Source organism: Nicotiana sylvestris, chromosome 2 (assembly GCF_000393655.2).
Source record: "Nicotiana sylvestris chromosome 2, ASM39365v2, whole genome shotgun sequence".
NCBI classification, from domain to species: domain Eukaryota; kingdom Viridiplantae; phylum Streptophyta; class Magnoliopsida; order Solanales; family Solanaceae; genus Nicotiana; species Nicotiana sylvestris.
This window is the reverse complement of record NC_091058.1, coordinates 165,478,771-165,493,379: the sequence shown is the minus strand read 5'-3', so window position 1 is coordinate 165,493,379 and position 14,609 is coordinate 165,478,771. Positions and strand designations below refer to the sequence as shown.

Below are 14,609 nucleotides of genomic sequence, written 5' to 3'. Positions count from 1 at the left end.
AGATAAGTGTGAAAGTAAATAATAAAACATTTTTTGGGATTTTCAATTTTCATAAAAGCAAATGCTTTGATTACAAAGACTCAGAACTAACAGACTCCAAGGGAAACTAACAAACACTGATGAAAAGACGAAATACAGACTCCAAAATAAACTATCATACTTAGAAGAAGAAAATGCAGACTCGAAAACAAATGACAGACTTCAGCAGAAAGAAAATATAGACACAACTGACATACAGAAAAGGAAATACAGACTCAAATGAAAAATCATGAATACATCAATGCTCCTAGTGCCCGCGGGACATCATTCGGTCTCGCCGCGGGCCTATATGCAAGATCCCTTTGAAGTCGGTCCAAGTCACTCATTATCTGCTTAACAAATGTCGTTATTGCCGCGAAGAAGGTGGTGCGAGTCATATCCTCACAGACTTGGCACTTCATAACAATGTAATCGGCGATGTTTCTAATTCTCTCTCTTATGACACCCTTTTCTTGTAACAAACGCCCGATCTGCTAGGCCTTAGCCTCCAAAGTTTGCTCGGCCACTTGATTCTGCTCCTGAAGTCGTTGCAAATCTATTTCTAATTGTGCTAATGTTGTATAATATGCTCTCTTTCAACCTTGAAGTCTTTAGCCTGTTTGATCATTTTGTTTTCCGTGGCGATAACCCTTTTCTTTAATCATGCGACCTCATTGTCGTACCTTTCTTTCAACTGCTTAATCAGGCGTGCTCATTCATCTGCGTTTTTAGTCAATTGCTTTAGAGCCTTGGCTAGTTCACTTTCTACTTTGTTCAAATCAAAACTATAATCATTCACTTTCTGCCTCAGGTTATCTATGAGTTTTTCATCTTTGGCACTTCGGGCGGGGTTTTTTGCCGCTATTTTCATTTTCTGAATTTGGGCTCGAAGGGCCTCATTTTCTTTGGATAGCTTTTTATTTTCTCCTTCATCCGCCACGACTTGCAAGCTATTCTCGAATTGAAGTTCTCTGACTTGATTTTCCAATTTTCCTATTGTGGCCCTGTACTTATTCTCCTTGGCCAACCAAACCCACTGTTCTTGCGACGCCTCAACGAATTCCTGAATGTGAGGCTTTTTGGCTGGTCTTTCTGGTTAAGCCCTTGGAGTGTTCTTCTTTCTATACCAGGCAAGCTAGGCGAGTGAGACTTTGCCTCTAGATAGGTCACGGACTCGAGTGTTCACCGTCAAATACTGGCATTCGTTCCAAATAGAACGAACTGTTTCTTCATGAAATTGACAGTCAGAACTAGCCTCGACCGCATAAACACTAAGATCTTCATCTGGGTGCATCACCTAACACCTTCCCAACTGTCTCATCGCCCGGTAAGGAGCGTAAGGTTGAATACCTCGCAGACCCATCAGGAGGAAGTAAGGACCAGTAGCGGGCATATACACAATTTCTTCAACAGGAAGCCAACCCAATGTCCATTTTATTTGTCCTTCAGTAATGGAACGAAGGCGGGATACCCAATCTCCAAACCCCTCTGGCAGCTTGAACCCTGAAATCCTTGTGTCAAACTCTTCAATGCATTTTTTCTTTGTAGATCCATAACTCATATACTAAGGGCGATGACACAGGTGCTCGATCATCCACATTTCTAACAGCAAATTGCATCCCTCGAAGAAATCTGCCCCAGCTTTACATGCTGTGAGAGCCCGATATATCTCAGACACTGTCATAGGGGCAAGAATGCTCTTGGCGTTGGTAATCAGGACCTTGACGACTCCATCCACCCGCAAATAGATATTCCCATCTTTTCAGGGAAACACTACAAGGCCTAGGAAAGCTACCATGAAGGCGAAACGCCTGTGCTCATCCCATTTTGTTCGGTTTCCTTTGCTACAAACCCCGCTTTTCGGATCGTTGAACCCTCCTACATGCCCGTACCTCTGATATATAAAGCGTAGAGTGGAAAAACCACCCTCCAACTCGGCGTACGCGACTCCCTTGCTTATCTTTAACAAACCATGAATTTGTGAGAGTTAACGGCTCTTGGAGCGATCAGATACTTATGTCTCAGCCCTCAGTACTTCCCATATAACCTGATATCTCTTCCAAAGTTGGAGTGAGTTCAAAATCCGAGAAGTGAAATACGTTATGGGACAGGTCCCAAAACGTAACCAAAGCCTTTATGATATCTCCTCTATGTCTGATTTTCAACAACCCGGTGAGACCTCCCAAATGTAGATTGACTTTATCTAGCTCCGATTTTCCCAGATCCTCCCACCACATATGCAACTCCAAAAGGATCTTGTTCATGACTGTTATCGGCAAACTTGGACTCGTACTCATTCTGCACATTTATTAGGGTGATTTTTATTAAAAGAAAATTATGACTCATTTTGACTCAAGAAAAATGACCATTTTGTTCTTCAAAATTTTCACAAAAATATCCGGCTTTGTCAATACGGCCTTTCAGCACTTCGAAAATGAAGATTTTAAGGCTGTGTCGGCTAACCAACCAAAACCTTTAAAAGTGACTAAAGTTGGCTGTTCTTGCAAAAACAGCCTTCCGACGCCGTTTTGAAGGACATTTGGCTATTTTTAACAAGAATGGCATCACCTTACTTATTTGCAATAAACATAAATTTTTTGTTCTTTTTGGGCTATTTTTGCAAAAAAGGAAGTTGGACCCGATGGGGGTTGCCTACGTATCTCACATCCGGTGAGAATCAAACTGGCGTAGTTCGGGCAAATAAAATGAACTATTTTCGAAAACAAAACTCTTTTCTCATTTTCAAAAAAGATTCGGCAGAGTTTCAGCGCTATTTGGACACTGGTTTTTCTTTAAACAGGTGATTTACTCCCTTAACCCTCTACACTGCTATTTCTTTCCCAAATTCTCTCCTTTCATTCCAAAGTCGGTCAGCATGCAAATCCGAAGCAAATAAATGCGCAAGTATCAAGTAAGATGCATCGGGATGGTCTTTTTATTTCGGGTGCACCTGTCCTAGACAGACCCAACCCCTGTGTTGAGTTTCCAAAGTCAAAATGCACATGATGCAAACAAACGTTCCTACTAGGGATCCGACATGAGGTATTGTTATACTAGGTTTAAAACATGGGTTTATTGTTCTAGACGTGGCTTACCCGAGCGGACAACTCGAGCCGAGGGGGGCTGCGTACCGGTAACCAAAAGATCATCCAGCTTTGCAACTTGTCCAAACCTTGTTCTATTTGGGATATGACACTAACAGAAAGAAGTCACGACCAGCGTGCACTTCTCATGAGGGAGAAAAGAGGGGTTTCGTAGCAGTTTATATATACAGTTCAGATAATATCAAAGTGGTAAAAAGCAACAATTAGCACATTAGGCCCAAACATGTAATAAAACCAGATAATAAACAAAGCCAAATATAACAATTATTTTAAGCTCGAATTCTTGAACCCTGAACCAGAGATTCTGGGTTCGTCCCTAGCAGAGTCGCCAGAGCTGTCACACCTCCTTTTTACCTACACTCCCATAAGGGTGTAAAGGGAGTTTTTTCAATTTAAGTGACAATCGAAACATGATTATTTTTATTTAAAAATCAGAGTCGCCACTTGGGATAATTTATGGTGTCCCAAGTCACCGGTTTAAATCCCGAATCGAGGAAAAGATTGACTCTATTACCGGTCCGCGAATACAGAAATTCGGGTAAGGAATTCTGTTAACCCGGGAGAAGGTGTTAGGCATTCCCGAGTTCCGTGGTTCTAGCACGGTCGCTCAACTGTTATAATTGGTCTATTATCTGATTTTAGTACATGTTTAGCCTATGATACAATTGTAACTAATTAACCGCATTTAACCATTTTTTAAGAAGATTGCAACGTTGCTAAAACACGTCTTGAACCACATCACATAAATGCACCAGTGGTCTTTGACATATTTTAATATTGATGGGATTTGGATTTGGGTCACATAAATGTGCACCCGAATTTAGGAATGTAACTTTATTAAAATGGCGCGCCTAGGGCAACTACGCATTAGCAACTTTGCGGGGGCCATAAAAATTAGCTAAATGGCACGCCTCGAACTTTAAAGACTTTAAAAGAAACAATTAAGCGAGGGCCACACATTTCAAGAGTTTTGTTTGGCGTGGCACACCTCAAATCTAATTTTAAAAGGGAATTCAAATTACATTTGGAGGATCATAGGCTATTCATGTTACATAGTATGGCTTGCCTTGATTATTAAAGGGCTTGGCTAACTGATTAAAAGGCATAGGAAATTAGCGAATCAAATCCACGAAACCGGGTTAAACCAAATTGTAACGATGAGGGCTTGGGCCAGTTAAGCAAAACGCATGATGCAAGGTTTACCGTTTTATACCTCCGACTGCATTTTAAGATTTTGGGCCTAGATTGAGCCCAAACTTTTAACATGGTATGAATGTCCAAAGACACACCTCCAAACAAACTGAGCAAACCATAACTGGCGTCAAATGGGCCAGCCTCAGATCTGGCTCGAAAAGTAAGCCCATGTATCAACAACAGGTCACTTTCTTTGCAAGAGACCTCACCGCCCAAAGCTCAATGAACTCAGAACCATTTTTTTAAAAAAAATACTAATGGTCATAGACTCATTATCGAATTTAGGCTAATGCGAACAACCATAATTAACAAGTGAAACATGTATTGACAAATTTCAACCCCATCCAATAGCTAATATACCCCATTTGATTAGCTATTCCATAATGTTATTTAAGCATAACACATATGCCATATCCTCTTAAATTAATCATACAACAAGATAGCTCTAATGCAGTCTTTTGCACCTAAATTCCATAATGAGTTATAAGATACAATTAATGGCTCATTTAACACATACTATGTATGGTCCAAAGTATTCTGAATCACCTACGCTTTAACAGAACCATATTCAATCCTAAAGTGAACATACAACATGTAGGAAGAACATGAATCAGAAGACATTCATAAAGGAAATGAGATTAGGCTATGGACCATTAGACTACTATTAAAACTTCAGGATTCTGTTTCCATTTCAAATCGTCAGTTTGAGTATCACATTGTATGAGTCTCAAGAACATGTACCTGGAATTTGAAAGGGGAAAAGAGGTGAGGGAATAGTAGGCAACAACAGAACCAGAACTTCAGTAGCAGGAAATATCCAGTAAAACCAATTTCAAACCAGAAACATGATATGCAACAGTCTAAAAAAACAGTTCAATCGAACAATCATCCAGCAAACTTCAAACCAAACCTTTACAAACCCAGATTCAATCCATTTCCACCCCAGATGAATTAGAAATTGTTTCAGAAATTGAAAACTTCTAAAATCACAGGAGAAGTTCAATGAAATAGTGATTTCATTAAACTTTTCAGATGTTTTTTTTTCTGGATTTGTTATCTCTGAATTCCCTTGACTTGAGTGTCAAGTTAGGATGCCTTTATAGGCAGGCCATTAGGGTAACTTAAAGAAAATCAAGTTTGCACTTGGCCCCTTCTGAAGTTTTCATTTTAGCCTAGGTGCCCTTAGTTTAATTTTCAGAATCCAAAATAGCCCCCCACCCCAGCTTCCTAGAAGCTTCCCTATTCAGTTACCATGAGATTCCCTAGGCCAATTTCCTAGACTACCCCCCATGACCCTGAAAATTAGCCCTCCAACCAAATACGGGTCAAGTTGACCCTGGGTTGAGTTAATTCAAAGCCCAATCCAACCCAATGAGCCTGAAACCTAAAGATACAAACCCCAGGCCCAAATCAAAACCAAATTATCTGAGGCAAAAAAGAACAGAAGCAATTCGAACAATTTCCAAACCCAAATGATGAACTAAAATTAACAAATCGGAACTAATCTAATTAACAGATTAATTGTACTGATTAAAGAAAAAGGTTTTCTTAAAACTAACATGCATCACAAAAACTACCCTTCAGGAACTAAACAGAATGGAAAGGAGTTCAGAAGAAGAAAAACAAACGGAGTAAAACTGGAGAACAAATAACAAAAGAAAAATGGAAATACCTAAACGTGCCTCGGACCGTAAAAGGTGGTGATGGATCTTTGAACCTTCAGATTCTTGGCTCAATCTGAGACTAACCGTGTGTTTTTTTTTATCAAAACACACGGATACCATCAGAATGAACCTAAAACTTTGAGGAAACCCCGAATTGGAAAATTCGGAATTTTTAGGGTCAAGCTCTGATTCAAGATTCGAGAAGCTCGGGCAACATTCGAGGGGAATTGACCCGGGATTTGGGAAGAGGGGGTCAGGGTGGTTCTGTGGTGTGATTTTGAGGCGGTTTGGGCCAGCGCCGCCGGGCTGAGACGGTGGGGAAATAGGGGCGGCGGATTAGGGTTACACTTGACCTCTAAAGCGGAAGGGTTAGAGAGATGATGAGAGGGGGGTAGGCTCATTTAGGACATTTATATATAGGGGGAATCAGTTCCGATCCGTTGGATTAGGAACTATCAATGGCTCAGATCAAGCCTAACGAAACGACGTCGTTTGGCTTTAGGGTGGGGCGGACCGGGTTAGGGGACGGGTATTGGGCTGGGTTGAGGGGTGTTTAACACTTGGGTCTGGGACAAACTCAATTGTAATAGCCGAAAAATCGGTTTTTCCTTTTATTTCAATTCTTTTTCTTTTTCAATTTCAAATCCTTCTTAAAAATAAAATCCTAAATTAATTTTATAAACTAAATTAACCTGCCCAATTGAAATTAATCACTCATCATAGTATTTGAAATAATTAATTAAATCCTAAATTTAAAGAAAACCATAAAATTCAAAATTAAAGAGTAAAAATGAAAAAAATGAACTACTTTTTTTGTGATTTTCATATTTTATAAAACAAACTAATTTACTAGTTTATCTAAACAATGTATAATTAAACCCTAAATTTAATACGTGATATTTTTTATTTTTCATTAATTAAACAAATATAAAAATACATAGACAAATGCAAACAATTATCAGAAAATGCCACAAAATTCACAAAAAATGCAAATAATGAAAAGAAATTATTTTGTTTTGAATTTATGGGAGTAATTCATGTAGGACAAAAATCACGTGCTCACACATATAAAGGGAAAAATGGATACCCAATTTATAAAAGGCGAAATAACGGTAAATTTGCAAATATTAGAAGCCAATTTCTTGACAATTCATGGGTCGTTCCTTACAATCCATATCTATTGAGCAAATTTAACTGTCATATTAATGTTGAAGTTTGTTATATACTTATTTGTAAAGGACATGATAAAAATGCTTTTTTCGTACATGGTGATGATCCAAATATTGAAATAGATGAGATCAAAGAATATCAATCTGCTAGATGGGTTTCTCCACCAGAGGCAACTTGGTGTTTATTTGGTTTTCCGATTAGCGAAATGACTCCATCTGTTTACCATCTTCAGCTACATCTTGATGGACAACAATTTGTCTCTTTTAAAAGCACACAGACGATAAATTCAATTGTAAATAACCCCATGATCAGAAAAATCATATTGACAGAGTTCTTTGTGATGAACAGAGAAAATAAGGATGCAAAGAAGTTAAATTTACTCTACAAGGAATTTCCGAAATACTTTGTATGGTCCAAACAATATAGAATGTGGACACATTGAAAACAAGGTGAAGTTATTGGACGTATAGTCACATGCCATCCAATAGAAGGAGAAAGATACTATCTTAGATTATTATTAATGAATATTAGAAGACCAAAATCATACCAACATTTGCTAACCGTAAATGGAGTATGTTGCAGTACATTTAGAGAAGCAGCAAAAAACCGAGGCTTATTACAATGTGATAATAACTTAGTTGATTGTATGTCAGAAGCTGTAAGATATCAGATGCCTTATAGTTTGAGACGTTTATTTGCCACACTTCTTGTATATCGTAATCCTGCTAACCCGAAAGAACTTTGGAATCAATTTGAAGATTCTATGTCCGAAGACTTCAAGATTTTGCCAAACTTAAATGCAAAACAGATTCATCATATGGCCTTAAACCATATTAATGACATTCTACATTCAATGGGTCATGACATAAATGAATTTACACTCATACCAGAAAGAATTTTAGCTTCTTCTACTGCAATAGAGGCTCAAGATTCTCATTTTGAAAGAAATATAATTGTTAAAGAAGAGGATTTGTTACTAGAAACAAAATTGAACGATGATCAGTGAAAAACATATGATATAATCCTTGATAGAATATTTAAGAATAAGTGTGGAGCTTTTTTTTTTATTGATGGTCCCGGAGGAACTGGTAAAACATTTTTGTATCGCATTATTGGCTACTGTACGATAAAAAGGATTTGTAGCTGTAGCAACAACAACATCTGGTGTCGCAGCTTCAATTCTTCAAGGAGGACGAACTGCTCACTCCCGTTTTAAATTTTCTATTGATATTGATGAACATTTCTCTTATAATATCAGTAAGCAAAGTTCACTTGCATCATTGATACGAGATGACAAACTAATCGTGTGGGACGAAGTATCTATGGCAAAAAAACAACTGATAGAAGCTTTTGATTTACTACTGAAAGATCTAATGGAAACAAAGACACTCTTTGGTGGAAAAGTTGTCGTCTTTGGTGGTAATTTTAGACAAACTCTTCCAGTTATTCGAAGTGGAAAAAAAAGAAGATTTCATACAAGAAAGTTTATTATGTTATGAAATTTGGAACCATCTTGAAAAGTTGCGATTATCAGTAAACATGCGAGCAAGAACGGATCCTGCTTTTTGTGACTATTTGATGCGAATAGGGAGCGGAAAAGAAAAACTAAATTTTCAAGGTAAGATTGAAATTCCTGATTGTTTCATTATTCCTTTTATAAGTGAAAAAGAATTATTGAATCTGTTATTTAGAATTACCTATCCGGATTTGTATACATCTACTTGTGATATGTCTTCGACAAATTCTCGTGTTATCTTAACAACTACAAAATGATTTTGTTGACGAAATAAATGATATGCTCATAACCCAATTTTTGGGTGAATCTAGAGCATATGTAGTGTTTGATGAAACTATTGAAACGACCGATCAAAGTCAATATGAAGATTTTTTGCATACTTTACACCCAACTGACTTACACCCAGCTGCTATAGAATTTAAACCCCTGGGAAGGTTTATGTAATGGTACACGACTTATATGTTGTAATTTTGAGAGGCATGTCATAAGCGCAAAAATTGCAAGTGGTGATTCAAAAAACACGCACGTATTTATTCCGAGAATACCATTGTTGTCTTCACAAGATGATAAACTACCTATTCCTTTCAAAAGAACACAATTTCCGATTAGATTATGTTTTGCTATGACTATTAATAAAGCTCAAGGTCAAACATTAGATTTTGTTGGAATTTATTTGCGAGAGCCTGTTTTTTCACATGATCAGCTTTATGTTGCTTTATCGCGAGCAAAAAACTCAAGTGCAGTGAAAATGTTGATCCGACCACCAATACCTGATAGCAACGATAATCATACAACACATAATATAGTATATGATGAAATTATTGAAGCGTCCCTCTTGTGAATTGACAGTTATACTATGAACAGTAATTTGTTTGAGATTTGGTACAACTGATCAATATTTTGCAAAAAATTGATCATCAACGCTTTAAAAGTTAAGTTATTATCATTTAGATGGTTACTGAGATTTCTCGATTTCCTGAATCCTTCCATACAGATTCTGAAGTTGTACTACTGCTTGAACAGAGCATCAACTGTTAGGTAAGTGACTTTCCTCTTGAATAGATGCATCTAATACTTGAAACCTTGCAATTATGAATACGAATACAGAAGGCTCAATAAATATTGATGATGAGACATTATTCTTTTATTTTATATTATTTTGTCCTTCACATAAAAACTGCCTTCTGTGTTGTGTTGGGAATTTTTTGAAAGCCCGAACAGCAAGAGGAGAATATGAAAGGAGAAGAAGAGAAGTGGACAGTAACAAACATAAAATAGAAAAAACATGATTAGAGTTTCACATGTCTACGAACTCGATATGCTCTCTTTTTTCCCTTTTAGTTTTCATAATAGTTGGTTCCTGTTATTCTGTCGGTAAAATTGTTTTCTCCTTCCCTATTTGTTTCAATTTAGTTTTTACTTCTCATTCAATTGATGATCAGTTGCTTTGTAGGTGCCTTAGACTACTGTTGCACGAACAGATACCATACATCATGCAGATGTAAAGATCTATTTGATAGATCATACACACAACTTGCTTGAATGACAAGAATTAGAAGATGCAACTCATCGAAACTTGCTGACTCAAATATGATGGTATATTGATAACTACTGCCAAAGGAATTGTCTGACTTAGTAACATGCGCTTATTTCTAATGATTCTATAAACAATTGAAGCGGTTATTTTTTATTGAATTTTATTCTTGTAGATAATGATAGATGTTATTACATCAGATGCAGGCTACGCTACAAGGAGAAGATGGAACCTCAGTCATTGATGAATGCTCCTCCGGAAGCTAGCAACGTTTCAAAGGAAGCCACTAGATAACTTGTGAAACCTAAACCTGATGGACAGGGACACTCAGCAGGTATATCTCACCGCATAATCTTAGTGACGAAGTGGAAATGGAGATTTGACCTTCGTCCTGCTCCTCTTTTCCTTTTAAGTTTCTCTCAAGCATTTCAAATAAATATTAACTTAAAGGAAACACTCCAGCAAAATATACTTCTGAAAATATTCTCAACTGAGATGAACATATTGCACTTAATGTCTCTCGTGAACATACATACATTTTTTCCTGCCATAGAATAAATTAAATATCGGCATTGACCAAATCTCTGTATTCTTTTTTATTTAAATCATATCTTTGCCAGTGCATCTCTTGCAGCAGATAGTGTATATAAGTGCTATTGAAGATTGCAAATTACAGTAGAAAAACATTACATATTTAAGTTACAATATACACACCTGTTCATTGCATTACACTTCACCTGTTTAGCTGACGGTAGCTAACTCACAGGTTTAGGTGACAATATACACATTTGTTCATTGCATCACACTTCACTGTCACTTTGTTGTGCTGATCCATGTGCTCGCCTTTTCCATCCCAAGGCAGCTTCGAGAACTTATTTCTTTTCTTGCACAGGTACCATCATTGGAACTCAACAATGAAGTTAAGGGAGAGAGTATGGATCTAATTAGATATATTGACAGTAACTTTGAAGGACCTTCACTTTTCCCAGATGTAAGTTGTTGATAAGATTTTCTTTGAGATTTTCCTACTTTGCCGTCCCACAATTTGTGTGCTCACTGCCATAGGATTCTTCCAGGAGAAAATTCGCAGAAGAAATGTTCTCCCACTTTGACTCCTTTTACAAAGTTGTAATTTCATCTTTCAAGGAAGATACAGTAATTGATGCAAGTAAGTTTTAACTCCTTTAGAATTACATACTTGCTTTGACATAGAAGCTTTAAGTCTGAGATGTGTTGTTCGTGTAGTTACAACATTTGATACCTTAAACAATCCATACTACTACTACTACTACTCTTTCTCCTGATTTTAAAGTTAAAAAACAAAATAGAATCCATTTTGCTTGAGCTGCAATATAATTATAATCACAATCTTCATTACACAAAATATAGCCATTTTTCAATAAGGATAAACAGCTGCAAAATTCGTTTACTCGTATGAGTACCTTCTTCTTCTTTGCTTCTTCCACTGATCTTTAGTTTCATGGCAGCCGCTTGTAGGTTTCTACGCCTTACCAGAATTTCATCAAGTTCATTTCACAGTTTTACTCACTGCTCCCCTCTTCTATTTTGTTCCTCTCAACCTCTTTCATTGATCCACCTGTAAGTATTTTTATTTTGGGCGGTTTTTCCTCGCTCCCTACGAAATTTTCCTTTCTTCGTAATTCATTTGTCTAATCATGTTTTTCTCTGCTTCTGTTTGTTTTATTTTGAGCTTTTATGGATGCCTAATCCGAATATTGAACCCGCATGTTCTCTTTTGAATAATTGATGTCAGTTTCATAACAACGGGTCTTATAGTGCTGCTTTAACTTTAGTTATGAACCAAATATTGTCTGATACTCCCTCCGTTTTAATTTATGTGAACCTATTTCCCTTTTAGTCTGTGCCAAAAAGAATGACCCCTTTCCTTATTTGGAAACAAATTACCTTTACACAATGATTCATAGTCACACAAAATATATGTGCCTCATTTTACACCACAAGATCCAAAGTCTTCTCTCCTTTCTTAAACTCCATGCCCAGTCAAATGGGTTCACATAAGTGATTATCATTTTTTTTCTCCCTCTGCTTCTTTTTCTTGATTGATATTATTATTTTGTGCATGCATGTGCTCATTTTTTACACTTCAGAGATAGACCTATGCTTTATTTATTTTGCATGATCTTGGATGTTCTGTTGTCTGATCTATTGATAATATTATACAGATGTGATGGCTTTTTTTAATATAGTATAAGCATTAAGATTTTTTCTTATATTAGTTAGCACAAGAAATATCAATAAATATTCAGTTTGAGCTACTAGAATTTTGAGATCATGTACGAGTTTATAACCTTTACCATTATAAGCTTTTGGTCTTTCTTTTTTTGTATATTAAAAGTTCTATAAAGTGTTGACTGCCAATGATTTGCCTTTGCTTGCTATATTAAGTTTCTGTTAGCTTATCTGATATTATTTGGAAATCTATAGGACACATGGTTCATTTTTCACCACCTTTCTTGATCATTCTTGTGAAATCCTTTCTTGATAAAATATGAGGCCATTCTTCAGGTTTAATTTCACTTTTGTTAAAGTGAATGTGGACGTTAATCATATGGTTTTGAGTTGTTAAATATGATTTTCGCTCTACAACTGCCCATTTGGATAATTTTGCTACTTCTATGGCTTTAGGTCATTATCGGAGGATGTTAGATAGGTGAAAGGACATGTGAAAGGAAAAAATCTTTGAGATTTTTTAAGAAGGGGGGAAACTTTGGAGTTCCAAATTGGTTCCTGTAAATGCTACTATAATGTAAAGGCTATAATGCAGGATCTTAAGGGCCAGCTTCATTTTTACTTGGTCTTTTAGTACACTGACCAAGACACTTAATAATTCTTTCATCGCCATGTACTGCATTTCGGATGCAAAGATATAAAGTCATTGTAGATCACCTCAGAGAATCTCAAGGTAAAGGATATTGTTTCACGGCAGTGATCAAGAAATCTTTTCAGCCTAAGCTTTAAGACATTCATTCTTCTCTTTACTTAAATAGTACTATGCACTCCATGCTAAAGAATAAGAAATTTATGTTAGCATCCTGATAGAAAACCTGAAAGAAGAAATTATGTTTTCGCCAAGTCTTGGAAATGGAACTCTCTTGATGGGAAATAAGAAAATCATAATTCTCATGTTAACATAAAAATATAAGACATACAAAATAGCTTATTCAGTGACCAACAATACATGTTAACTAACTTTTCAATCCTAAAACTCATCAAAAATCACTGTCCTAAAACAGATGTTCCTAAATTTGCCGATTAAAATATTTATTGTCCTTTTGATACCATTCAGTTTATGTACTTCACCAAAGTAGTTATCACGTTAGTTATGTTCCGCCCGGATTTTCGCTTCCTCCCGTCCAACTTTTGTGTATTTCCTTGAGAATAAGGGCCTTTGTTGTACATGTGTTTGAAAACAATTCTTCAATGAATTAGACTTTCTATTTGATTTCTATTATTATCTTTGGGTTTAATTTCTTGGTTTGCTCGGGCGAAGAATAATCTGGTAATTTTGAATTGGGTAATTTTAAATCCATTCTATTACCTAAAGTCCCTTATACTAACTCTAAACAATTGAATGCAAAACAACTTAATTACTAGCTTGAAGACAATATACTGGTAAGCCACCGTTTATTTTTTTCCTTGGTTATAGCATGTCCAAATTACTGATAATGTTTCTTCTCTTGCTTGTACTATATATAGAGACCAAAGATGATGATATTTTCTTTATGTTTACTGGCAGTTGTGAGACTTTACCTTACCATGTTTACAACTATGGTAAGATAATGCTACAATATGTCTCTGATAAGGAAATTCAGGAACTTATGCCTGAGCTTACAGAAATAAGATTCACTTTTATGTGTGACACTTGTCTTTTAGTCTTCTGGGGTTTTGACTGTTATACGCTGTAGAGGCTTTAGAAGACAAGTCAATAGCTATTCATTTTGATAATTTGTATTACGCACATGTGCTAAAACATTTTTTACTTTTGTATTTTTCAGATCAGCTTATTGTCTCGGCTGCAAAGAAAAAACTATTAGCGACCTAATACAACTAATAAAATTGTAGCAACAAGAAGAACTACATCTTGATTTACGCACCCACATTGTAATTCTTTTTGTTAGTTTCATAAAGTTAATTAGATATATTCTTAGTTTTCAAACATTTTGAATGAGGCTATAGATTTTGTTCAAATTTACTTTAAATAGAAAATTAATAAGGTCCTTGGGCCCGGGCATTGCCCTGGCGACCGCCAACTAGTAAGACCTTCGGGCGACCGCCAACTAGTAAGATACTATGTGATGGATAAAAAAATAATACATTACTATTGATTTGATATGTAACACTCTCGACAAATCCTATATTAAGAGAAC

At 36.3% G+C, this 14,609-nt stretch overlaps 1 protein-coding gene and 1 long non-coding RNA gene across 2 annotated transcripts; both read left to right on the top strand.

Moving 5' to 3' along the window:
• The first annotated feature begins 7,004 nt into the window (after positions 1–7,004).
• On the top strand, positions 7,005–8,156 carry LOC138885925 (uncharacterized). Its single transcript, XM_070166929.1, has 2 exons — positions 7,005–7,561; positions 7,733–8,156. The coding sequence occupies exons 1-2, from the start codon at positions 7,005–7,007 to the stop codon at positions 8,154–8,156; spliced, it is 981 nt and encodes a 326-aa protein (XP_070023030.1).
• A 1,468-nt stretch (positions 8,157–9,624) lies between these two features.
• LOC104225059 (uncharacterized) lies at positions 9,625–11,156 on the top strand. The gene is made up of 4 exons (XR_710502.2): positions 9,625–9,704; positions 10,120–10,262; positions 10,401–10,534; positions 11,093–11,156. It is a non-coding gene; the product is annotated as an uncharacterized lncRNA (long non-coding RNA).
• Positions 11,157–14,609: the final 3,453 nt, after the last annotated feature.

Coding starts and splice junctions, on each gene's coding strand:
- LOC138885925 (XM_070166929.1), top strand. CDS start 7,005: ATGGGAGTAATTCATGTAGGACAAAAATCACGTGCTCACACATATAAA. Junction 7,562..7,732: donor TTTCCGAAATACTTTGTATG/GTCCAAACAATA, acceptor AGTATGTTGCAG/TACATTTAGAGAAGCAGCAA.